This window comes from Neoarius graeffei, chromosome 13, assembly GCF_027579695.1.
Source record: "Neoarius graeffei isolate fNeoGra1 chromosome 13, fNeoGra1.pri, whole genome shotgun sequence".
NCBI lineage: Eukaryota > Metazoa > Chordata > Actinopteri > Siluriformes > Ariidae > Neoarius > Neoarius graeffei.
The window spans coordinates 45,197,606-45,223,272 of record NC_083581.1 but is presented as its reverse complement, the minus strand read 5'-3'; the positions used below and the strand labels follow the sequence as shown (position 1 = coordinate 45,223,272).

The following is a 25,667-nucleotide window of genomic DNA, read 5'->3' as shown; positions in this document are numbered from 1 at the left end:
ACTGCTTTGGCCCCTTTACAGTGAAGATGGGCCGCCGTCATGAAAAGAGGTAGGGTATCCTGTTTAAGTGCCTCACAACCCGGGCAGTACACCTGGACATCCTGTCCAGCCTCGACACAGACTCCTTCCTAATGGCCCTCCGCAGGTTCATTGCACGGAGAGGCAAGCCTGCAGAACTCCTATCGGATCAGGGGACAAACTTCCGTGGTGGGGATCGAGAGCTGCAAGAAGCCTTCAGAGCCATGCATGCCACTCTTCAAGATCACCTGAGGAAGTACCAGATCCAGTTCCAGTTCAATCCTCCCAGCGCTCCACATCTCGGAGGTGTTTGGGAGCGGGAAGTGAGATCCGTCAAGGCAGCACTATACTCCACTATTCAGCTTCAGCCTGTCCCTGAAGAGGTTCTTAGGACAGTGCTGATAGAAGTGGAGGGGGTATTGAATTCGAAGCCTCTAGGCTATGTTTCCACAGACGTAGCTGATGTGGACCCCGTGACACCCAATCTGCTCCTCATGGGGTGGCTGGATCCCTCACTCCCCCAAGCAGTCTACACAGAGTCTGATCTGCTGAGCTGCCGCCGCTGGAAGCATGCTCAGGTGTTAGCAGATCAGTTCTGGACCCACTTCATCCAGCGTTACCTCCCGTCACTGCAGACCAGGTCTAAGTGGCACAGGGACCCATTGCAGCTGCAGCCAGGAACTGTTGTGATGGTGGTGGACCCCCAACTGCCAAGGGCCCTGTGGCCTGTGGGTCGTGTCACCAGCGTCATCCCAGGCATAGACGGACAAGTCCGCACTGCTGTCGTCCAGGTGAAGGAGAAGACCTACACCAGGCCCGTGGCACGCCTCATCGCCCTCCCTGAACTTCAGGACATGGACCCTGTCAGCCCTTCCGCAAGTGACAAATTTGATGGGACAAATTTGGGGGCGGCTGTTACAAAGGGCTGACCTGTGCCAGAGTACCTATTCTATTAATATTATTATTAGCCAATCAGAGAGCGCCTCCTCCCGCACAGGCATGTGAAGGACGCCTGCCACTTTAATATTCCAGAAAAAGTTCGGGGTGAGGTCGCCATTTTAGACTGATGAGTCAGCAGTGTTTCTAGGTTTACTTAGTGCCTTGATTTATGCCATTGGTTTCTTGTGCGCGTTCAGAAATAACAACCACACACACACACCCCACAAACTAATTGTCATTATTGAGTTCTTATTAATAAATCCCCAAGAACCTTATCTTCCACATCTTCAATTGTGCATTCTTACTGATGCCCCTCAGTGGCCACAACTTTCCGCAAAGAACATATTCACCAAAACAATAATAATGAGTAATGTTGCAGTGTAGTATAGTCTCATGTGTAGTGTTGTGAAGTATTATGTATTGCTTTATAGTATTGTATTGTCCAGTGTATGTAGAATTGTAAGTGCTGTATAGTTCCTGTGTTTATTATTATGCATAGCTGTTTATTAGTATGAGGTGTTTATTTTTGCAAAGCTGCACAATTTGCAAAGTTTGCATAATTGGGGAAATATCTGCATCATCAAAAACAGTGTGACATTACCGTATGACAAAATCAGTCTGTATTCACAGCTACATAGAAAAATAGTTTATTATTTTACAGTCATAACAGGCAAAATAAACAATATTAAACTTTTACATACAGTATTAATGCAAAAGATACACACTGAAAGTAAATAAAATACAGTACGTGTTAATAAACATAAGCAGTCCTTCAGTAAGGTCAGTAAACATGCTCTCTGTGGTGATGCTAACAGCATGCAGCTGAGCCACAAACTCATAAAACAAACATCCTTCATTAAAAATAATTTATTTGCTTCTTCACCATATAGAGTCTTTAAAGCACTTAGGCACACACACACATGTACCCTCTCGGTCTGTAAAATACTGCTGTGTGTGAGCCTGAGCTGTAACATTCTATCCCAAGTGTGAAGTGTGTGCGCGTGCGCACACAAGCGTGTATCATTCGTCTCGGGTCGGCTGCACTTTGGAGTACGAGTCGCAGGGCGTAGTTAGGCAAGAAGTGGGCAGAGTAAATGGCCAGCAGAACTTGCAGGGCACCACGGAGCGAACGTTCCTTTCTAGAAAGCTAAAGCACCACCTCCACCACACATGAGAGAGATAATTCTGAGGGGAATCTCTTAGAGACTGGAGGAGAGGGAGAGAGACAGAGTTAATAATAATAATAATAATAATAATAAATGTTTTGAACGCATGCGAACTATTGAATCTGATACTGAGGGTCTTTCTATCTATTTCAATGCATTAAATATCCAATTCAACTGACCTGGCTCATTCACTGGCTAGTTCTTCAATTTTCAGTTGTTTTAGTTAAACACAGGCAAGAACAATGACAAATTCTTAAATGAATTACACCAACATTGTGTAGACAAAACACAACCACTGATTCAGGTGGATCTGCAAACTAATTTGCATGATTCATTAAAAAGCATCAGTCAAACCATGATTTGTTTACATCTGACACCAGTCATTGATTTTTAATGTGATTTCAGATAATGTCAGATGAAGTTGAGGATGGTGTAAATGTGTTAAGGATTTAATTTGAGGTTTTCACTTTTACTTGTGTTCTGTTTGTTTACAACATCGCACAGTCCCACATTGTCAAACAAGAGATTCAGATACAAATTTGACAAAAGACCTGACTGGTTTATACATGATGAAAGCTTATTTTTACAGTAATTCCCATGTTATGAACTAAAAGGACTAAGGTTTATAGTTTTAATGCTTCCTGGTTGTTAGACAGGATGTGGTACTAAAGCACAGTGGCACTCAGTTTTTTTCCCTGATATGTCTCATTCACATTGTACTGTGCTGTCAGTGTTTACCTGGTTGTTGGCCATGGTGTGGTACCAGTAGAAGAGGCGTGATGTAACGAAATACGCCACCACCACGTCCACACTGTAGTGCTCATGAGCTACAAGGATAAAGACCACACCCACTAAACTCAGCAACCAGCAGATCAGATGATACCACCACATCCAGCGGGGGGAGTCTGCAACAGAAAATAGAACAGTGCTGAGGATCAAAAACACAACATGTGCAGCTGATTAATCATAAACATGAATAACCAAGAAACCCATATCTATGAATATACACAAATATGCAAATTAGACATGAAAAACATTTTCATGGTTTTCCTGCCATTCCTTAATAGCTTCAATAACATAAGCTAATGTGAGGCACAGGTGAAACAAATGGGAATTTTCATCCTCTTGGATTATTTACCAGTCCTAAAATAAAACATTATCATGACAAACACCATTTGTTCCTTTCTAAAGGTAGCTAGCTGTTAGCTAGTTAACCTCCTCTCTGTCCAGCTCACATTAATTACAAGTGGACACATGTTCACGATCATAATTTTGATTTACATCTTCATTTCCTCTGAACAAAACACTGTCCAAAACACAACATTCACCATTTGTTGTTGTCTAGAATTAACTAGCCAGCTATCTTGGGTAATGAGATACTAGTTCACATTAAAATCACAGGTGATGATTTCAATATCAGTTTTGATTTACATCTTTTTCTTCTCTGAACATACCATTGTCCAAATATAACATTACCATGACGACCATCACTTGTTCAACGGTTAAATTAATGAGCTCTAAAGTTAGCTATCTAGCCTAGCATGCAGGTTCTATGACAGGAAATTTCTAGCCACAGCTTAGTCCTTACAATTTTGCATAACCAGTGTAATTGGCTTAACTGTTGGAACCCATGGATGCGATTTCAGAAGTCTCTCCAGTCTAATCACGGGCGCCAAAGAGGTCGACAGCCTGTTGCAACAGCTCTCTCCCTGCTCTGCTCTTTTCCTATGGATTTTGTCTGCATTTTATTTAGTTATTGTCATGTACTGCATGTTTTTTGCTGCAACATTTTAGTTGCAGTGTTTCTTCCTGTGCTTTTCTTTCATTTTATTTTGGACAATGATCACTTACACCCGCGACGAGCTCTTGTTATACTGGCATGGAACCAGTGTCCCCTCTGCTCACATACCTGAGGTGATATAGACACACCCCCATGGGTGGGTGAAGGTCTGGGAGAGGATTGAGAGGGATAGTAGAGACCCCCCCAAAAGCAGAATTCTGACCCCAGGGGACAGCCCCCCCACCCATCAGCCCCTTCCAAACCAAGATTACCATAACAGTAGACCAGGACACTCCACCACTCCTCCCATAACTACTCATCCACAAGCTAGGAACTCACAGCTCCCTGCAACCCCCCTTACCACCACTCAGGTACAGCAGAAACTCTCTAGGCTTCAGAGGAGCAAAGCCAGTAGACCTCATGACATCAACCCAAAAATGCTGAAAAAGTGTGTGCTGGGCAGCTCCTCTACAACACCTCTTCAATCCCTCTCCAAAATTGAAGAAGGTGCCCACACTCTGGAAGACCTTTTGCATTTTTCTGGTGCCAAAGAGGAACCGTCACAGCAGTCTTAATGACTATAGACCCATGGCTCCAACATCACACTTCATGAGGACCTTTGAGAGACTGGTTTTTATTATATTTGGAGCCATCCAAAACAAATCCCTCTCACCCTCCTCCATGGGGAACTGCAACAAACGGAGCGCTTCAGACACTCATTTGTGCCCACTGCCATCAGACTGTATAACAGCGGAGAACATACACTGCCATCAAACTGACCAGTGACACCCCCACCCCCCAATCAATCAATAAATAAAAATCACCCACACTTTCTCCTGCACTGAACTCGTGGAATATTGCAAAATATATCCTGTATATTTTTGTCCTTTTTCTCTATCGCCATAGTAGTATTTTTTAAGGTGCACCATTATGTATCTTATGTTGCACTATTATTATTTATAGTTCCACTACTTACATTTCAGAATACCTACCACTACCGCACTTCACTGCATCACTTTATATGGCTCTACACCACTAGTCGATGTACTGCCACTACCAATTCTTGTTGTTTGTTGCGGTCTTTTGTGAGCAATATTGTCCTTATTTAGCTCCATTTTTATTCTATTCTTTTTAACTTGGTTTACATTTATTTATATTTTACCCTGTACTTCAGCATTTCCCCCCATGGGGATTAATAAAGGAATAACTTGCCTTTATCTTAGTTTCAGCTAGGTAGTCAACTAGAATTAGCCAGGTTAAAAGAAAAGGACCATGGAAGAAAAGAAAACTAGAATGCTCAATTTGTACCCAACTGTGTGCTATAATTGTTTTAGCTGTAACAAGTGCAGAAGTGATGATGGACACACTTACATTCACTGATAAATAGATAGGTGAGTGTGAGGATGACTGTGTGACCACTGTACAGGAAATCACCACACATCATGTGTGAGCCCGTGATGGACAAACCTCCTCCTGAGACAAGCTGGAAGACACGATACACTTTCCCCACTGAGTCACCATACAACTGGAGAGACAGACAGTGAGAGAGAGATAACGAACTCAGGGCTAACTCATTACACATGAGAAAAAAGCAAAAGAAGACACACAGACACACACCAACCTTGGGAGCACAGTTCATGTGTGTACTGGGGACAGGCAATGTGGTGATGTACATGGTGATGATGCGATACAAATATAGCATCCCCATGAGAAAGAAGAACCTGCGGCCTATGATCGATCTGAAACACACACACTTTACCATTTACAATCTCATCAGCGGACAAATGCTGACCATGTGGCAGACACACAAACATTGCTCCTCTCTGTATGGACCTCAGTGGAAGTGGTGAGCATGAGGATTTATACCATGGTTTTGGAGAATACTTGTTTTTAATTGGTTGGCAGAGAGAGAGTGTGAGAGTGAGTGTGTGTCAGTGGTGGCTCATCCATCAGGGCAGGTTTTGCAGAGCCCCAGCAACTAATACCAATTTCCATGAAGACCTCATTCACAACTATATACATTTTAAATTCTGCTGAAGCATAAAGTACCACTTTTGAGTGACCAAAGATTTTAAAATGTCACTATCTGACAGATATAAGCCAATGTTCCACTGATTTCTCACATGGATGTCACCCAATCACCAAGTTGCTCACTGCTTCAATGAGCTCCAGAATTATTAGTTCGCCTAGTGGCAAAACATGGGAACTGCAACAAGCACAAACAAAAGCCCACTGGGGTAGAAATCACTCTGTATCAAGCTCATAGAGGAGTGAACAGGATGGCTAATGACAGGATTGCCAGATTGAGATATTTTGGCATCTTCTAAGAACTTGTTTTATTGCAAATCAGAAAGAAATCTAATAAGTTTTCACAAAATATAGTACAAGTGAAAATAACGTTCCTTAGTGCAACTCCCTTTTCCAGTACCTGCATATTCTGGGCTAGTTTCAGGTCTTTTGTGTGGTTTTTGTGCATTAGCATTTGTTGAAAAGCTGATATAAATTGTGGACACTCTAGATGACTGCGTGATGTTGAGTCTCAGCTGCCTATTAAAAGGGTTACTGTATAAATTCAATAGATAGTAGCTTAAAGCATGAATCAAGTGTGATAGCCTCTCCCCTTCATTTAGTCTGTGGCTACGTCGACCCTCGAGCCACTGTAGGTGTGCTATAATATATACACATGTAGGTCAGCTTTACTCTGACGTTACCATTTTACACTCTGTTGCAGTGTTCATTATTACATAAAAATGCTAATTCAAATCCAAATTCTGCACTTCAATTTGAATTAGGTCTCAAATAATGAGCACTGGGTGGCACGGTGGTGTAGTGGTTAGCGCTGTCGCCTCAGAGCAAGAAGGTCCAGGTTCGAGCCCTGTGGCCGGCAAGGGCCTTTCTGTGCGGAGTTTGCATGTTCTCCCCATGTCCGCGTGGGTTTCCTCCGGGTGCTCCGGTTTCCCCCACAGTCCAAAGATATGCAGGTTAGGTTAACTGGTGATTCTAAATTGACCGTAGGTGTGAATGAGAGTGTGAATGGTTGTCTGTGTCTGTGTGTTGGCCCTGTGATGACCTGGCGACTTGTCCAGGGTGTACCCCGCCTTTCGCCCATAGTCAGCTGGGATAGGCTCCAGCTTGCCTGCGACCCTGTAGAACAGGATAAAGCGGCTAGAGATAATGAGATGAGATGAGATAATGAACACTCACACAGGAAAATGTACCTGGAGGTACTGCACATGTATACATCTAATTAGCATAAAATTTTAATATTTAAGCACAGTTCTAATGCTGCAGTAGGTAACAATGAGAACAATTATGAATAACAAAGTTCACGTTTCACTAACATGGCTAAACAAGGAGATACAGAAGGAGACAGACACTGACAAATGACAAAGAAAAGACAAAGAAAAAAGTAAACATACATACTTTACAGACAGCCAGAGAAAGTCAGTGAGAAAGACAGCCAGGCAGAGAGAGCGAGAGAGACAGACAGACAGACAGACAGACAGAGAGAGAAAGTCAGCCAGGCAAAGAGAGAGACAAAAGAGAGAAAAAAAAAACCCCTCAGACAATCAGAAACGTAAATAAATTTGCTGACTTGTGTTTAAGAAAGAGCCACTGAGTGGTCCAGACGATCGTCAGTACGATGCCGTTGACTTCAGTGACAGTAAATGCCCACTCCACACGCGGTACATAATCGAAGAACTTATCAGGCAGTGGTGGATTCTCCGCCTTCTCCGGGACACGCTCATGCACCACCGTGATCATGACAGTGGTGCAGAAGAGCATAATCCCCGCCCACAGAAAAGACACACCTGTTTTCCACCACTCAGCCGGTAGACGGTCAACATGCAAGTGCTGAAGGCGTGTCTCAACCATGCTGATGCGGATGTAGTCCTGGTTCTTTCTCAGCAAATGTGCAAAACCTCGTGATAGACGAGACTTGGGTGTGGCATTGTCTGTGGTGTGGTCTGCAGCTCCACCATCTGTTGTAATGGCTGGGGTTAGTTCTGTGGATGGAGTCTGAGGGTTTGGGGGAGTGTCTGGAACTAATACTTCGATATGGTCAACGTTTTCACCTTCTTGCTGCAATGATTCAGGGAGCTCAGTCACTGCCATCATTAATGTACACACACCTACACACTGACACACCCTGTGTTTTGTGAATGGAAAACAAACAAACGATCTTCAGAGAAACTGAATCAAACCACAGGCTGCTGAATTTCTGCCGTTTCTTGTGTGAGTGGAGACCTGAGAGAGAGAGAGAGAGAGAGAGAGAGAGAGAGACTATTAACACTATTAGAAATGTATGTGTTTTTATACTAGAATTAAACATTGTGTCAATCTTTGGAAAAATAAAATATTACACAACTGATGTTCAAACAGGACACAAGTATCAGACCTGTGCTCAAGAGTAAGGAATTGTGGTGGATGAATTTATTATACACGAAATTGTGATTAAAGTTTTCTTTGGCTTTTCTGTTGACTTTATGCCAATTTAGTATAATAATGCATAAAAGTTATCAAGTTACATGATTACTGTAATAATTATGAGGATTACTTCCATTCCCTGAGCCCTGTCTCTAGATCCTGATAAAATTTCATCCACATGCTCTTACACTCGTAGTGAAAGATCACTGGATACTGCATCACATCCAACATGGAAATGACCTCATGACGGTGAGTAACTTCCTGTGTCTTTCCTTGGTTCAAGTTGCTTTATGCAAAAGACTGTGGCTGGATCTCAAGCCTTCATTTTGCATGCCATTCCTAATTTCTTCAAAAAGTACCCATTTTTCAGACAATCCTGAAAGTTGGCTTTGTTTAGTGTTTAAAAGGTGCAGTCTGTTATACTGACGTGTTTTTATGCCTGTAATTATCAAAATAAGTAAAAACTGCCACAGTATTCATAAGATCTGACTTGAGATTTTTCTGGCTCTGAAATGAGCCCCACTAATTGTTGGCTTGACCCTTTTTCCTTAAAAGGCAACTCACAAGATGATGTATAATTTGAACAGAGAAAGTGTGCGGGGTGTGAAGAATAAACAGAATAAAAAAGTATGATGTAGGATGAAAAATATTGCAATTGAAAAATTGCTAACATAAGAGGTATCACTTATGCTGATATCAGAAAATAATCAACTTGAGAGTGGTAACAGCAACTCTGCTTTATCACATCACCCCAGTGTTTTTTTTCCTATAATAGCATGACACAGTGCTTTATTCATTATATTGTTGTGTTGTAATAAGTGAGGGAGTCCAAGTAGTTCAAGGTTGTGTTCTCAGATTGTACATGCTGCACATTTCACTCGTTGCTTTGGTACACTAAGAACTTTAAACTGTTGTTACATTAAATCTTGATTCTACAGTGACCAGCTCTCTCTCTCTCGCTCACGCACGTACACATGCAATAAATTTATCCAGGCATCTATGACAAGGCAATTGTTTATTACCCTCCTCAAAAAAATTACACTTTAAAAATTCTAAAACACAAGTTGCTGAATCACTTATTTTGCTACACATTAGTACATCCTCAGAGTTAGCACACTAATTATTAATTTTTATATCCTTGAAAGCTATAATCCATATCAGTATATTACAACCCCGATTCCAAAAAAGTTGGGACAAAGTACAAATTGTAAATAAAAACGGAATGCAATAATTTACACCTCAAAAATTGATATTGTATTCACAATAGAACATAGACAACATATCAAATGTCAAAAGTGAGACATTTTGAAATTCCATGCCAAATATTGGCACATTTGAAATTTCATGAAAGCAACACATTTCAAAAAAAGTTGGGACAGGGGCAATAAGAGGCTGGAAAAGTTAAAGGTACAAAAAAGGAACAGCTGGAGGACCAAATTGCAACTCATTAGGTCAATTGGCAATAGGCCATTAACATGACTGGGTATAAAAAGAGCATCTTGGAGTGGCAGCGGCTCTCAGAAGTAAAGATGGGAAGAGGATCACCAATCCCCCTAATTCTGCACCGACAAATAGTGGAGCAATATCAGAAAGGAGTTCAACAGTGTAAAATTGCAAAGAGTTTGAACATATCATCTACAGTGCATATCATCATCAAAAGATTCAGAGAATCTGGAAGAATCTCTGTGCGTAAGGGTCAAGGCTGGAAAACCATACTGGGTGCCCGTGATCTTCGGGCCCTTAGACGGCACTGCATCACATACAGGCATGCTTCTGTATTGGAAATCACAAAATGGGCTCAGGAATATTTCCAGAGAACATTATCTGTGAACACAATTCACCGTGCCATCCGCCATTGCCAGCTAAAACTCTATAGTTCAAAGAAGAAGCCGTATCTAAACATGATCCAGAAGCACAGACGTCTTCTCTGGGCCAAGGCTCATTTAAAATGGACCGTGGCAAAGCGGAAAACTGTTCTGTGGTCAGATGAATCAAAATGTGAAGTTCTTTATGGAAATCAGGGACGCCGTGTCATTCGGACTAAAGAGGAGAAGGACGACCCAAGTTGTTATCAGCGCTCAGTTCAGAAGCCTGCATCTCTGATGGTATGGGGTTGCATTAGTGCGTGTGGCATGGGCAGCTTACACATCTGGAAAGACACAATCAATGCTGAAAGGTATATCCAGGTTCTAGAGCAACATATGCTCCCATCCAGACGACGTCTCTTTCAGGGAAGATCTTGCATTTTCCAACATGACAATGCCAAACCACATACTGCATCAAGGCTGCGTAGAAGAAGGGTCTGGGTACTGAACTGGCCAGCCTGCATTCCAGATCTTTCACCCATAGAAAACATTTGGTGCATCATAAAATGGAAGATACGACAAAAAAAAAAAAAAAAAAAAAAAAAGACCTAAGACAGTTCAGCAATTAGAATCCTACATTAGACAAGAATGGGTTAATATTCCTATCCCTAAACTTGAGCAACTTGTCTCCTCAGTCCCCAGACGTTTACAGACTGTTGTAAAGAGAAAAGGGGATGTCTCACAGTGGTAAACATGGCCTTGTCCCAACTTTTTTGAGATGTGTTGTCATGAAATTTAAAAATCACAATTTTTCTCTTTAAATGATACAGTATCAAATGTTTAGACTGAGAAAATGTCTGTCATCTATGTTCTATTCTGAATAAAATATGGAATTTTGAAACTTCCACATCATTGCATTCCGTTTTTATTTACAATTTGTACTTTCTCCCAACTTTTTTGGAATCGGGGTTGTACATTGGGTGGCATGGTGGTGTAGTGGTTAGCACTGTCGACTCACAGCAAGAAGGTTCTGTGGTCGAGCCCAGCAGCCAACGGGGGCCTTTCTGTGTGAAGTTTGCATGTTCTCCCTGTGTCTGTGTGGGTTTCCTCCAGGTGCTCTGGTTTCCCACACAGTCCAAAGACATGCAGGTTAGGCTAATTGGTGGCTCTAAATTGACCGTAGGTGTGAATGTGAATGGTTGTTTGTCTTTATGTGTCAGCCCTGAGATGACCTGGAGGGTTGTCCAAGATGTACCCCGCCTCTCACCCATAGTCAGCTGGGATAGGCTCCAGCTTGCCCGCGACCCTACACAGGATTAACGGCTACAGATAATGGATGGATAGATGTATTGATTATATTAAATTCCAAATAATTAACCTAATAAATTAGCCAGTGATAATGTGCTTCAAGGAACATTAACAACTGGCACATCATAAATTTCTAATATAAAAAGTTACATTAATAAAACTTGTCCACAGTAAAAACATTGTGTTGCAAAAAGTATCAAAAAACAAACAAACAAACAAACAAAAAAAAACAGCCTACACCACAGTACCTGAGTGAACTTCTGCTCCTCTATGACCCACCACGCCTACTTAGATCAAAAGGTGCAGGCTATCTGCTGGTACCTCGTATAGTGAAGGCTACATCAGGGGGCAGAGCCTTTTCTTACAAAGCCCCACAGTTATGGAACAGCCTTCCAAGTAATGTTCGGGAATCAGACACAGTCTCAGCATTTAAGTCTAGGCTGAAAACATATCTGTTTAGTCAAGCCTTTTGTTAATGGTGTTTATGAGGTAAAGGTGTAGATCTGGAGGGTCCTCAGACATAGAGTGTTTTGGTAAACTGGGATGTATGGATGCTGTCAGTCCCCACTCGCTTGCTCACTCGAGTTTGTTGACGGTGTAGTGGCTGGCTGCTTTATGTCCCGGGGCTCCCTCATGCCTGTGTTACCTTCTGGCTCTCTCCTTTTAGTTATGCTGTCATAGTTAGTTGCCGGAGTCCCTGCTTGTACTCAGTGCAATATATATACTGCTCCTACTTATTCAGGTGACATTGGGCATACCTAACAATCTGTGTTTTCTTTCCCTCCCCCTCCCACCCCAAATCTGTCCCTCTGAGTTACATGGAGTCAACAGGAAATCTTTTGGTGGAGAGGGTGGAGAACTCGACTGGCTATCGTAGCCTGCAGGGAATCGGCCGTCAGACTTTCTGTCGCATGTCCCAGACCCGGTGAAATGTAACTGAATTGTCTTGGCCAGCCCTAAGGGTCCCATCTGCATCTCATCATTGCTGAGGAGTGTGCTCCCATCACCCAATCAAGCATCTAGCCAGAACAGGTCATGATATATTTTTTACCATATTAACATGCCATTGTTGTGCGTTATGCCTGATGTAAAGACTCTCGTCTCTGCAAGCCTACCACACAGATTTAATACTTGTCATTTTTAGGGCATACCTAACATGTGTTTTCTTTCTCTCTCCCCCCCCAATCTGTCCCTCTGAGTTACATGTTGGTCCTGGGATTGAGATGCTGGCCTCTTCTGCCCCTCGGACCTGCTTGGTCCATCCTGGTGCCGTGTCTGGTCAGAGTTTTATCGCACCGCTCCTGTGAAGGACAGCCCCATGAGGATAGTTGAGGGTTATACCTGGAGGATGCTCTGGACTCTTACAGTAATGCTTTTATGGCTGAGGACTACAGTTGTCTTGCTAACTTTAGGACTGCAGTTATCATGAACAGTTTTGCACTCAAGTTTCCATCAATGAAGAGTTATAACATCAACGAAACTGTCCTCATGTTAAAACTGTTAATATTATAGTCAGGCTATCTGTTGTTGCCCAAATGAGGATGGGTTCCCTTTTGAGTCTGGTTCCTCTCGAGGTTTCTTCCTCGTGTCGTCTGAGGGAGTTTTTCCTTGCCACCGTCACCACAGGCTCTCTCATTGGGGGTAGATTAGGGATAAAATTAGCTCATGTTTTAAGTCGTTCAAATTCTGTAAAGCTGCTTTGCGACAATGTTTATTGTTAAAAGCGCTATACAAATAAACTTGACTTGACAGCCAACAATTGAGGACTAACTTCTCAACACAATGAGTCTCTATCTAAAACAGTCTAACACTGTCTTGACTTTGTATTCCATTCATTAACGCAAGTTAAATTGCATTCAGGCTAAGGTATTCCTAATGGGCAGAACCACACAGGGCATTCAACACACTGTGCAACATTAAAATGATTTAAGGTGATAACTAAAATCATAATTAGCTTTTAGAGCTTTAAAAGTATACTACATGCACCTGGGTAGGTAAAACAAAGGTACTAAAGTGGTACAAGTATTGGTACAATTTAATAGCTATTAAATATTAAATAGTTTCTTCGACCAGCACATGCCCTTTTTTAAAATTTATTCCTCTTATACAACAGCAAAATGATAAAAGAACATCATGTGTTTTATCAGTTTATAGTAACATTTAATGTCGGGGGGGGGGGGGGGGGGACGTGTTTAGTTCCTGTTCTCACTTACATTATAGGAGCTAGAAACAATCATTCCCTCACAGGTCTCTCTTTTCCATCTCTTCAAGTTAATAAGACAAAAAACAAACAAACAAAAAGCATCTTTTCATGATACCAAGAAACCACAAAGCGTAAAATTCTATGTCCTGAAGCTGTAGGAAAACTTAGTTACAACTTTACCTCTGACTGTCACAAAGTACTAACTCTTGACATTCCTTCCATACATGTAACAAATGTCTCCTTACAGAAAAATTCACACACGTTTTTAATCCATTTATTATTAGCAGTATGAACGCCATACACGTCCCTGCGAATAACTATAGAAACAGCTGTGTATTAGAACAGACGCATTAATATACTAGTGCATCTCAAAATATTGGAATACCTGTAACTCAACCCAGCAGGTTGAGTTACAGATTTAACCAAAGTATTAGGCTCCTTTAACAAGACTGTTAAGTTCAATTTACATAGTAGTTGGGTTTCTATTTCAGCCCAGTATTTTGATTATACTGACTGTAGTTCTGTGTTAAACTGATCTAATTTATGAGTTATTGGCCAGTTGCATTTGGTTTGTATTTTAACTGTCAAATGACTGTTGAATATTACAGTAATTTAGCCGGTATTTTGTGGCCAGGTAAGAGGATCCTGCAGGAAAAGTGTAGGTTTGTCTGATGTACAAAACAAATATCCATCATCAATAATTCATTACTTTTCTTTGAAATTTACCATGAGCAGGATGAACTAACATTCAGCTGCACAGAAAACTGAAGAGAAAACAAAAACAGACATCGTTTTTGAGACAACCAGCAAAGTTTCCCCACTCAGTGCCTTAAGCAGTGTTTATCTGTTTTACACTGAGAAAGAAAAAGACATTGGTGTGGTCTAATAGTCAGGGGGGCACCGCTAGAAATTTTGGGCCTGATGAAAGAATATAATATTGCCCCTTAGTTTCTCCAGTGTTATTAGTGTAATTTTCTAACAAAAAACACACGTGAATTCAAAAGTCTGAGTCTGTCAAACACCAGTAATGACCCACTGGATCTGAACACCTCTACTGAACTGATCACAAAAGACAAAGACCTGAGCTGTGTCTGAAATCACTCACTCATTCACTACTCCCTACTCATTATCTAGAGAATTCTATATACAGGACTATATAGTGAGCTTATTGGTAAAATGAACACACACTTTTGGACTCTACTCCGAGGTGCCATTATTTACGTCATTACTGTCGCACAAATAAAACGTGCCAGATCTGATGGGTTTTCAAAATAAATGCATGCATGCATGCATTTGTGTGATAAATACATATACTGAGCATATTTCCCACATTAATACATAAAGTACTTTGCATCTGCTACATCTTTCAGTTCTTTTAAATCAAGGCTGAATACTTTCTTCTTTGCCACTGCCTTTTATTAAATCAAATTTGAGGCTTTTGATTAATTCCTCGCTCTGCACTGTAACTTTTATTCTTGTATTTTATCTCTCTCTTACTATTTTTAATTGTACTTGAATGTCCGTTTATATGGTATTTCTTCCTCCGTCCATTCAACCACAACACGCTACAATATTATTGCCACTTTCGCACCACAACTTATAAATTTGTCTCATGCCCATTGTCATTAGGAAAAACAAACTACTGCTATACTCAGTCTAAAATACTTAACGGTCCTTATGAAAACAGCTTTTCTTTCAGTGCAACCGCAATACATGATGGTATGTATTGCTTGGTTAGTGACCATCAGTTGTACACTACTTTTCACGATGCATTGTGGGATACTATGAGTCTACTATATAGGGTGTAATAATTCTCACTATACATTCAGACAGCACTACAAACTGGCGACCTCACTACATAGTGAGTATTGAGTGATTTTGGACACAGGGCTTGCTTATACCCTGATATTACTTTTCATCACTAGGTGTCAGTATTTAGTTAGAGACCTACCCAGGCTGTAGCTAGGAGATAAAGCAAAGCACAACTTTATTCATCACACACTTGTGAAATTCCTCTATGCATTTAACCCATCTGAAGCAGTGAACACACACACACACACGAGCAATGAGCACACACACATACCCAGAGCAGTGAGCAGCCATGCCAACAGCGCCCAGGGAGCAGTTGGGAGTTAGGTGCCTCGCTCAAGGGCACCTCAGCCCAAGGCCGTCCCATATTAACCGCATGTCTTTTGAACTGTGGGGGAAACTGGAGCACCCGGAGGAAACCCACCACGGGGAGAACATGCAAACTCCACACAGAAAGGCCCCCGCCGGCCGCTGGGCTCGAACCCAGAACCTTCTTGCTGTGAGGACACTATGCTAACCACTACACCACCGTGCCGTCCCAAGTGAATAGATAAATATAAACTTAGTGTAAGCTGGCCTTGCCCGGTAGCACTTATGATGAATATGATGGAAGATATCGCGAAAAAACGATTTTGACCTTTTTGGTGACCTTGACTTTGTGCGTGAACATACTTTGCCAATAAACATGGTTCTGATTCTCTGCTGCTCTCAGCCAATCAGAACACACTGTACTGCTTACTGCGCTCAGCCAATCAGAACACAGTGTACTACTCTCACACCGTACTGCATGATTGTTATACTCTTACAGCACAAGGACACTGTATATGAGGCAGTAGCCACAAAAACCTTGACCAGACAAACCTCAAAATGTTGGAGGTTCTATTTGAGACCAATGCCAATCTATCCTGAAAGTTTCATGAAGATTGGTCCAGCTGTTTTCCCTGTAATATCGTTTAAAAAAAACAAACAAACAAAGAAACCCCATTGAAAACAATACCTCACCCCCTGGTGGACTCCGTCCCAGGGCGAAGTAACTAGTGCATCTCAAAATACTGGAATATTGTTAAAAAAAAAAAAGTTCATTTTTTTCATAATTTAATTCAAAAAGGTAAACTTTCATATATTCTATATTCATTACATGTAAAGTGAAATATTTCAAGGCTTTTTGCATTTTAATGCTTTTGGCTTATAGCTCATGAAAATCAGAAATCCAGTATCTCAAAATATTTGAATTTTTCATTTTGAGTTTGAGTAAAACAGTAAATACCATGCATCTCTCGGTCTAGTTCAGTAACCATAGTCATGGGAAGAATGCTGACTTGAGGGTTGTTTTACAATCAGGGTATGCAAGCTAAAAATCACATTTAACACTTATTATCTTCAATATCAAAAGGCTTGACTAAATAAACTTGGTTGTTTATTGTAGCCCTGTGATAGCTCTAAGCACTATGCAAAAAAATAAAATTGATGTTATTTTTGGTGAATGTATGGCAATATAAGTCATATTTAGCAAAATTACTCGTGTCATTTAGAAAAAGTGCTTTTTTGACCACAGGTAGCTCCAAAAGGGATGCACTTAAATTATTCTTTATACCATAAAACAAATATTTGGTTCCATATCATTAAAACTTAACTATGTTTCCAATGTTGAATGCCAGTAAGTTTTCAGACTATTTTGATCAAATTAGTATGTAATTGTGTCAAAAAAAAATGTCCTCTCCGAGACAGCTAATTTTTCAATATAAAATAACATATCTAAAATGATTATTTTCATCCTAAAATGTGGTCAAGATATTGGGACATAAATATTAGAGACAACTAACACAAAGCTTACAGCCTTATATTTAAAAGCACTATGGAAGTAGTGGATTCTGAATTGTCAAAAAAAAAAAAAAAGTCCTCTCCGAGAATCACTTCATTTGTTTCTCCCAGCCCTGCTTAAAGCTACACTTAATCTCCTTTATCTTATAGCAGATTACACAAAACTACCATACGCACGTCAAAAAATTACCTGAAATCTGTTCTTCAACTTGTCCATTTAAAAACTGGTACAAGAACCAGTTTGAATCAATTTGAATTTTGGACCCCTGTGACACAAACTTTGTACCCTGATTGTAAAACAACCCTTGACAGTTGTCCAGAAGAGGATTGACACCCTCCACAAGTACCCCTTTTCCACCAAATCAGTTCCAGGGCTGGTTCGGGGCTAGTGCTGGTGCTGGTTCACAACTCGTTCAACTTGCGAGCCAGCTGAGAACCAGTTTACTTTTCCATAGCTCGGGGCGCTAAGGGAAGCTACATCATTACGTCACTGTATACGTCAGTTACATCGCAGCATTTGCATAAACCTTGGCACGAACATCGAAGCAACAACAGAGAAGAAGAAGAAGCAGCAGCAACAACAATAATGAATGACTGCTGCTTTACTGCATCCATGATATCTCGTTGCTTATTTAAAAATGGCGACCTTTCGCAGTCTTGCTATTGTTGCTGGTCTTAACAACTCCGCCCCCCCGCTGACATAAGCAGTTCTTTCCTCTGGCCCAGCAAAGAGCTGGTGCTAGCCTGGAACCGGTTTTTCTGGCCCCAGAGCCAGTTCTTTGTCAGTGGAAACAGAAAACCCGGTTCCAAACTAAGCACTGGCCCCGAACCAGCCCAGGAACTGATTTGGTGGAAAAGGGGCAAAGGAGGGTAAGCCACAGGAAGTCACTGCTGAAAAGGCTGGCTGAAAAAGGTGCACAAGCAACAAAGATTACTGCAGCCTTGAGATGATTGTCAAGAAGGGAAAATTTTACAGTGCGTGTTTTTTTTTTTTTAATATATATATATATATATAGTGGCGTAGTGGTTAGCGCTGTCGCCTCACAGCAAGAAGGTCCTGGGTTCGAGCCCCGGGGCCGGCGAGGGCCTTTCTGTGTGGAGTTTGCATGTTCTCCCCGTGTCCGCGTGGGTTTCCTCCAGGTGCTCCGGTTTCCCCCACAGTCCAAAGACATGCAGGTTAGGTTAACTGGTGACTCTAAATTGACCGTAGGTGTGATTGTGAGTGTGAATGGTTGTCTGTGTCTATGTGTCAGCCCTGTGATGACCTGGCGACTTGTCCAGGGTGTACCCCGCCTTTCGCCCGTAGTCAGCTGGGATAGGCTCCAGCTTGCCTGCGACCCTGTAGAAGGATAAAGCGGCTAGAGATGATGAGATGATATATATATATATATATATATATATATATATATATATATATATAAAAACTTGGGAGAGCTTCACAAGGAGTGGACTGAGGCTGGTGTTGATGCATCAAGAGCCACCATGCACAGATGTCTTCCAGAAAGGGGCTACAAATGTGGCATTCATAATATCAAGCCACTCCTGAACCAGAGACAATGTCAGAAGTGTCTTACCTGGGCAAAGGAGAGAAAGAACTGGACTGTTGCTCATTGGACTTGATAAAACACAGTGGACCAACACCAGCAAATGACATGACACCCCAAATCATCAAAGACTGTGGAAACTTCCTACTGGACTTCAAACACCTTGGATTCTGTGCCTCTCCACTTTTCCTCCAGACTCTAGGACCTTGATTTCCAAATGAAATGCAAAGTTTACTTTCATCTGAAAAGAGGACTTTGGACCACTGAGCAACAGTCCAGTTCTTTCTCTCCTTAGCCCAGGTAAGATGCTTCTGATGTTGTCTCTGGTTCAGGAGTGGCTTGATATTAGGAATGCAACAATTGTGGCCCCGTTCCTGAAGACGCCTGTGTGTGGTGGCTCTTGATGTACTGACACCAGCCTCAGTCCACTCCTTGTGAAGCTCTCCCAAGTCTTTGAATCGACTTTTCTTGACAATCCTCTCAAGACTGCGGTCATCACTGTTGCTTGTGCACCTTTTCCAGCCAGCCTTTTCACCAGTGACCTTCTGTGGCTTACCCTCCTGGTGGAGGGTGTCGATAATCATCTTCTGGACAACTGTCAAGTCAGCATTCTTCCCCACGATTATGGTTACGTGTACTGAACTAGACCGAGAGATAAACAGCATTTATAGTTTTACTTAAACTCGAAATGAAATATTCTATTTTTAGATATTGGATTTCTGATTTTCATGAGGTATAAGCCATAATCAAAAAAAAAAGCCTGGAAATTTCACTTTACCTGTAATGAAATTAATTATATAACACATACATACACAAAGTTTGCCTTTTTGAATTAAATTACAAAAAAAAAAAAATATATATATATATATATATATATGGAGGATATTACACAGTAGCGCAAAAAAATGAAGTTTATCTTCAAGTGGTGAATGTATAGATCATGAATGAGCAAAGAAAAATGTTATATTTTTCAACACGAGAAGATAAACTTCATATTTTCACATCACTGTATAGACATCCACAACACCCCACCACCACCACCCAAGTTAATCAAAAGAATTTTAATTTTGAACCAGTTCACCATTGACAACGTACGTCTAGTCAGCAGGAAAACATTGGTAGTGACGTCAACAGAGTGAAAATATTGGGAAATGTCACTCAGATCCACAATGCATTTCGCATGAAAAATGCGAGTTTTTCAACACGAGAAGATAAACTTCATATCTTCAAGCCAACGTGTGATTTGCTTTTGATTATATCGCCATATTCACAAACAAGAAGTACCCAAATTTATCAAAACAATTCATCTATATCCTCATGCGTGACATATAGAGAAATGTGTCACAGTTCTGGTTCTCCATGTCCCGGATGTAGTTCATATGAAAAATACAAGTGGTGTATTTCCCAGTAAAAGAGTCATGCCTACGTAATATAAACCTGTGATTTGCAGCTACACTACTGTTAGAACTGCTGTTCTAGAACATTCAACACCTTCTGATTTGAGAATTGCGCTGTGGTATAAAATGGTACAATCAGGAGTTAAATTGTTTTGTAAGGGTCTAATAATTGTATCAACCCTGGTATGAGTGCACAGAAGCTTTCTGAAGTCAATTCTGAATTCACGTAAAAGTGTTCACAGGATTAAAAAACCACAACCTCTAATCAGCTAGAATCACAATTGATCTTTGCCGGTTTGGGTAAAGATCAACTTACAAACACCTTTTTTTGTAATTGGTACAATAAGTAATTATGAATAATTATTATTAATAAAAATAAGTAAAATATCTAGATAATTTTAATAGTTACACAGACAGTGAGTGTGAGCAGCAAACAAGGGTGTGTCTTTGCTAAGAGAAATCTTAACAAAAGGCTGAAAGGTGCTAGTGTGTGAATGTTTGACTGAAGCTCAGTAATGTTGGCACACCCTGCTGTAACTCGTCTTTCTTTACAGGGTCACATTCTTTCACTTCTAAAAAATTCTTTCACTACTTCCAAATTTTTCCTTCATGTTTTAAAGCAACATTAAACACACAAACCTTTATGTATGTATTTATGTTGGTTACTCAGTTAACCGGAACAATAGGCCGAATCTTCGAAACAAACAAACAAACAAACAAAAACCCTCAAGTTCTGAGGGAAAATGGCGGATGGTTTCGACGTTTCTTTGTTGTGAATAAACGAACGAAATTAACCCATTATGAACAACAGAAATGGCTACTTGACAGTTTTTATGTCATAAAGGTGAAAATGATAATGAAATTAGAAGAATTGCGTCACTAAAGTCACGAGACCCACGCTGTCGTGGGATAAACGCTCTGCGCATGCGCGAGGCATCACTCATCCTAAAGGAACTAAAAATAAAGACGGTGTAGCTAGTCTAAACTATTACACTACAGTATTGTACTTATTGTATTTTAAAAACGTTATATAACATGTGTGATCTCTGTTTTATAGAAAAGACACTTGTTCTATGTTATTAAAACAAATCCTGAAATTAACAAAACGTTCATCACATCAAAAATAAATCCCCCTGAAGGAACCCAACCCTCACAGCAACATGGCGCCTATTCCAGGGAAATGATGGGATTGGGATTGGGATGGGGAGGGAAACCAACCAAATAAATGTAAACACACTTGTTACTAACAATCCACTGACACCTGAACACACAAAGACACGTAAAAGTTAGGTACATTAACAGCCTGGAGGCCTGTGTGATAGTATGGAAAAGGTTATATGGATATTTGCTTATGATTTGTTAGACAGTTATCCTTCTCATATTCTATAACTGAAAACCGCGCGTACAGCCTGCTATTATATTAACCTCTTTATAACCCACACTGCTGTGTTTGTCAGAGTGAACATTTCAGCCCTACTCACTCCAAATATTGATCCTGATCATGTTATGCTATTTCAGGCTTGAAAACAACCGTTTAATAAATGAAAGTGCTCACCTGGATTTGATTTGATTCTTCACCTGAACCTGATGAATGAAACTCACAGGACTGTGTGTGTATGTATGTATATATATTAATACTCCGGGACTGATCGGTGTTTTCTTGTCCACGAAACACAGAGACTGAATCGGAAGTCTTCACCTGTTTCTAACGCCCACCTGTGTCTCAAACCACGCCTACTCGCGGTTAAACACCTCGCCCACTCGCCTATGAAGAATGTCGTTCAAGGAGACTTCAGCTGTTTGCCTCAAAAACACTCAATTAAAATGTAAAAATATGTATAAATATCTCATCTCATCTCATTATCTCTAGCCGCTTTATCCTTCTACAGGGTCGCAGGCAAGCTGGAGCCTATCCCAGCTGACTACGGGCGAAAGGCGGGGTACACCCTGGACAAGTCGCCAGGTCATCACAGGGCTGACACATAGACACAGACAACCATTCACACTCACATTCACACCTACGGTCAATTTAGAGTCACCAGTTAACCTAACCTGCATGTCTTTGGACTGTGGGGGAAACCGGAGCACCCGGAGGAAACCCACGCGGACACGGGGAGAACATGCAAACTCCGCACAGAAAGGCCCTCGCCGGCCCCGGGCTCGAACCCAGGACCTTCTTGCTGTGAGGCGACAGTGCTAACCACTACACCACCGTGCCGCCCTGTATAAATATGACATACACAAAAATAAAAATTACAAACGCATAAAACATGGACAATGCTGAATTATTAATTTCATCTTTTTGTGATAATCTTTTTTAGCTTAGATTTTTTAATTCATTTTGTTCTTTTCATGCTTGATTTTTTTTATAAATCACATTTTATTTTTTCGTTTCATTCTGTTATAATTCGTCTCAAAGTTTGTAAAAATTGTAAAATAGTATATTATTATTATTATTATTATTATTATTATTATTATTAAATACTTAGTTAGTTAGCTATTATTACCTCGCCTGCTATGGAGTAAGTGGGGTGAGGTATTGTTTTCGGTAGAGTTTCTGTGGCTTTTTTTTTTTGGTTAATGCTATGATGGTCAGCGGCACGGTGGTGTAGTGGTTAGCACTGTTGCCTCACACCAGGAAGGTCCTGGGTTCAAGCCCAGCGGCCGGAGAGGGCCTTTCTGTGTGGAGTTTGCATGTTCTCCCCGTGTCCGCATGTCCAAAGACATGCAGGTTAGGCTAATTGGTGGCTCTCAATTGGTCGTAGGTGTGAATGTGAATGGTTGTTTGTCTCTGTGTCAGCCCTGCGATGACCTGGCAACTTGCCCAGGGTGTACCCTGCCTCTCGCCCATAGTCAGCTGGGATAGGCTTCAGCTTGCCTGCGACCCTGTAGAACAGGATAAGCAGCTAGAGATAATGGATAGATGGATGGATATGACAGGAAAACGGCTGGACCAGTCTTCATGAAACTTTCAGGATAGATGGACATTGGTCTCAAATAGAACTTCCAACATTTTGGGGTTCATCCGGTCAAAGTCAAGGTTTCTGTGGCTACTGCTTCATATAGAGGCGCGAGCCACCATGTCATCATGCTGTAAGAATGTGAGGGTGTAATAATCGTGCAGTACGGTGTGTTCTGATTGGCTGAGAGCAGTAAGCAGTACAGTGTGTTCTGATTGGCTAAGTATGTTCACACACAAGGTCAAAATCAAGGCCAAGGCCACCCAAAAGGTCAAAATCGATTTTTTGTGATATCTTTCTTCATATTCATCATAAGTGCTACCGGGCGAGGTTTGTTTTGCCTGGCAACACTTGTTAGTTAATTGTTTTAATCAATCAATCAATTATACTTTTTTATTCAACCATCTCCTTTTTTCTGCACTGAAGTGTCAGCAATATCAATGAATCAGAAACTACATCAGCAAGACTGTTTAAGACTTCCAGCCTCCAGTTTGCATGATTCTAGTTGGTGGCCAGAAGCTTGTACTGCTTTGGTTAGCTAGCCTATTTTCTTGTCGTTGTTGTTGTTGTAGCTTTAAAATACAATTTAAGAAGCAACATTTGTAAACCAAACATGGCCTAGCTACATTGTCTACATTTAAGGTGAGTGGTCAGTTGCGTGGACAGTTTGCATTAGCATGACCCATTCCATAATTTAATTAAATACAGTGTAATGGCAAGTACACTCATATTAACCCCACCCACTTGCAATACACCTCAAGCAATAGAGAATGCGTCAGAGCGCATACAGTGTATCGAGATGAATCATATCCTATTCTTGAAGCAACGCACACACACAGAAAGAGAAAGAAAGAGAGAGAGAGATTGAATTGAAAATTATAAATAAGATTGCCTTCAAAACATGACTAATATTCAAGTCAGATTTACAATGTTCACAGTTAAAATATACTAAAGCCTGCTTCACAAACACAATAATCACGTACAGATAAAATAGAGAAGCTCATTAAACACACCAGAATAACATAGAGAGCAACACAAGAAATCAGATGTCAGTTAAACAATAATAACAAAAAGTGTAAATATAAATAAAAAGTAAAATAATATAAAATTAAATGTGAAGAAATGCCAGAAATATTTTTCCATGCAGTTGTGGATGATCTATTCTATTCTATTCTATTCTATTCTATTCTATTCTATTCTATTCTATTCTACTGTATTGCTTTTTAAAATCCAAATTTTCACAAAGGAGCTTTATAAAAATGTAAATGTTATGTTATTGTAATGCTAGTCTAGCCTTGAATGTTTTAGGGAGTCCATAAAAAAAGAAAAGAAAAGAATACATACCATACAACACAAACGCATAATTTTCATAACTCCTGGATCAGAGAGCAAACCTGAGGTGAGAGTGTGTAGAAACAGTTCAGTGTTAGAACACCTCATCATTTCTCTGACCGTCTGAGGTGTAAGTTTGGTTTCATCCTGTACTAGATTGTGAAACACAGTGGAACTAAAATCCTGCATCTCTAAAAGTTTCCAAACACAAGTAAGGTAGTGATGAGGCTCTGAGTCACAGTGCATGTAGCCATTTGTGGTTCCTGGAAAGACATTCTTTTTGGGTTAAAATTCCTGTCATATCTACAGACAGATAAGACTCTTTCTCCTCAATAAATACAAAATCTCTGTAGATACAGAGCAAGAATAGTCTGAATAAAAGAAAATCAACTGAGCTCCTGTCCGGTGTGCGTTTAAGGATTACACTCCCCACACCTGCTTTAAAACTTAATTAAAGACTATTTATCTTATCCATATTCTAAAAGGCTGATCTTATCACTTCTTCACACAGGCTCTGTATGAGAAATTAAACACCTCAGTGGAAATGAACATTTGTAATTTGAGTCACCTGAATCTGTATTTCCGACATTTTAATCAAAGGGTCTCTGAAAACTACGATGAAAATAAAAAAAAAAATTTGAGTGTACTGAACTGAATTACTCAATGATTTTGTCCACTGAAAAGAATAACTCAGCACATTGCTTGGTGACTTGTGTGCAGTGTTCCATCAGGGCCTGCATCTAATAAACACCAATAAATTCACATTTTAAGTCTGTATATTCATATTTTAATGGTACAAGCTTCTATCAAGACTAAGAGAGTTTTTCACTGTATCAGCTCCTGAGTTTGGCAATTACCATGGAGATGGCACTGTCAGTCATTATGCAATCTGACGCCCACATGTTTTGACAGGTGGAAACAGGTGGAAAATAGATGTTTTTAAAAAGTTAAACAAAAACTAAGACTTTCAATAATCTTGACCAGAATCTAAAAACAATTCCAGCCTCTCTCTCTCTCTCTCTCTCTCTCACACACACACACACAGACACACACACACACACACACACACACAGACAGAAACAGGAAGTCATTCCGACTGATTTTAGAATCTCTCTCTTGCTCTCAGACACACACCCCCACACACAGAAACCGGAAGT

General features: G+C 40.6%; 1 protein-coding gene across 3 annotated transcripts; it reads right to left on the bottom strand.

Annotated features, from left to right (window-relative positions):
- Nucleotides 1-1,588: 1,588 nt before the first annotated feature.
- Nucleotides 1,589-24,544, bottom strand: sgms2b (sphingomyelin synthase 2b). 3 transcript variants are annotated; one of them, XM_060937819.1, is made up of 7 exons: nucleotides 21,774-21,911; nucleotides 12,596-12,745; nucleotides 7,499-8,151; nucleotides 5,525-5,642; nucleotides 5,275-5,428; nucleotides 2,862-3,028; nucleotides 1,589-2,163 (listed from the first exon to the last, which is right to left on the bottom strand). In XM_060937819.1, the coding sequence occupies exons 3-7, from the start codon at nucleotides 8,020-8,022 to the stop codon at nucleotides 1,978-1,980; spliced, it is 1,149 nt and encodes a 382-aa protein (XP_060793802.1). In that variant the 5' UTR covers nucleotides 8,023-8,151; nucleotides 12,596-12,745; nucleotides 21,774-21,911; the 3' UTR covers nucleotides 1,589-1,977. The 3 variants fall into 3 exon arrangements, with proteins under 3 accessions (XP_060793802.1, XP_060793803.1, XP_060793801.1); XM_060937820.1 differs by lacking the exons at nucleotides 12,596-12,745; nucleotides 21,774-21,911 and adding an exon at nucleotides 24,523-24,544; XM_060937818.1 differs by lacking the exon at nucleotides 12,596-12,745.
- Nucleotides 24,545-25,667: the final 1,123 nt, after the last annotated feature.

Excerpts from the sequence above, each read along its gene's own strand:
- sgms2b (XM_060937820.1), bottom strand. The coding sequence starts at position 8,022 with ATGATGGCAGTGACTGAGCTCCCTGAATCATTGCAGCAAGAAGGTGAA. Across the intron at positions 3,029-5,274 it reads CTATCTATTTATCAGTGAAT|ACTCCCCCCGCTGGATGTGG; the intron begins GTAAGTGTGTCC and ends TTTCTGTTGCAG. Across the intron at positions 2,164-2,861 it reads ACACCATGGCCAACAACCAG|TCTCTAAGAGATTCCCCTCA; the intron begins GTAAACACTGAC and ends CCTCTCCTCCAG.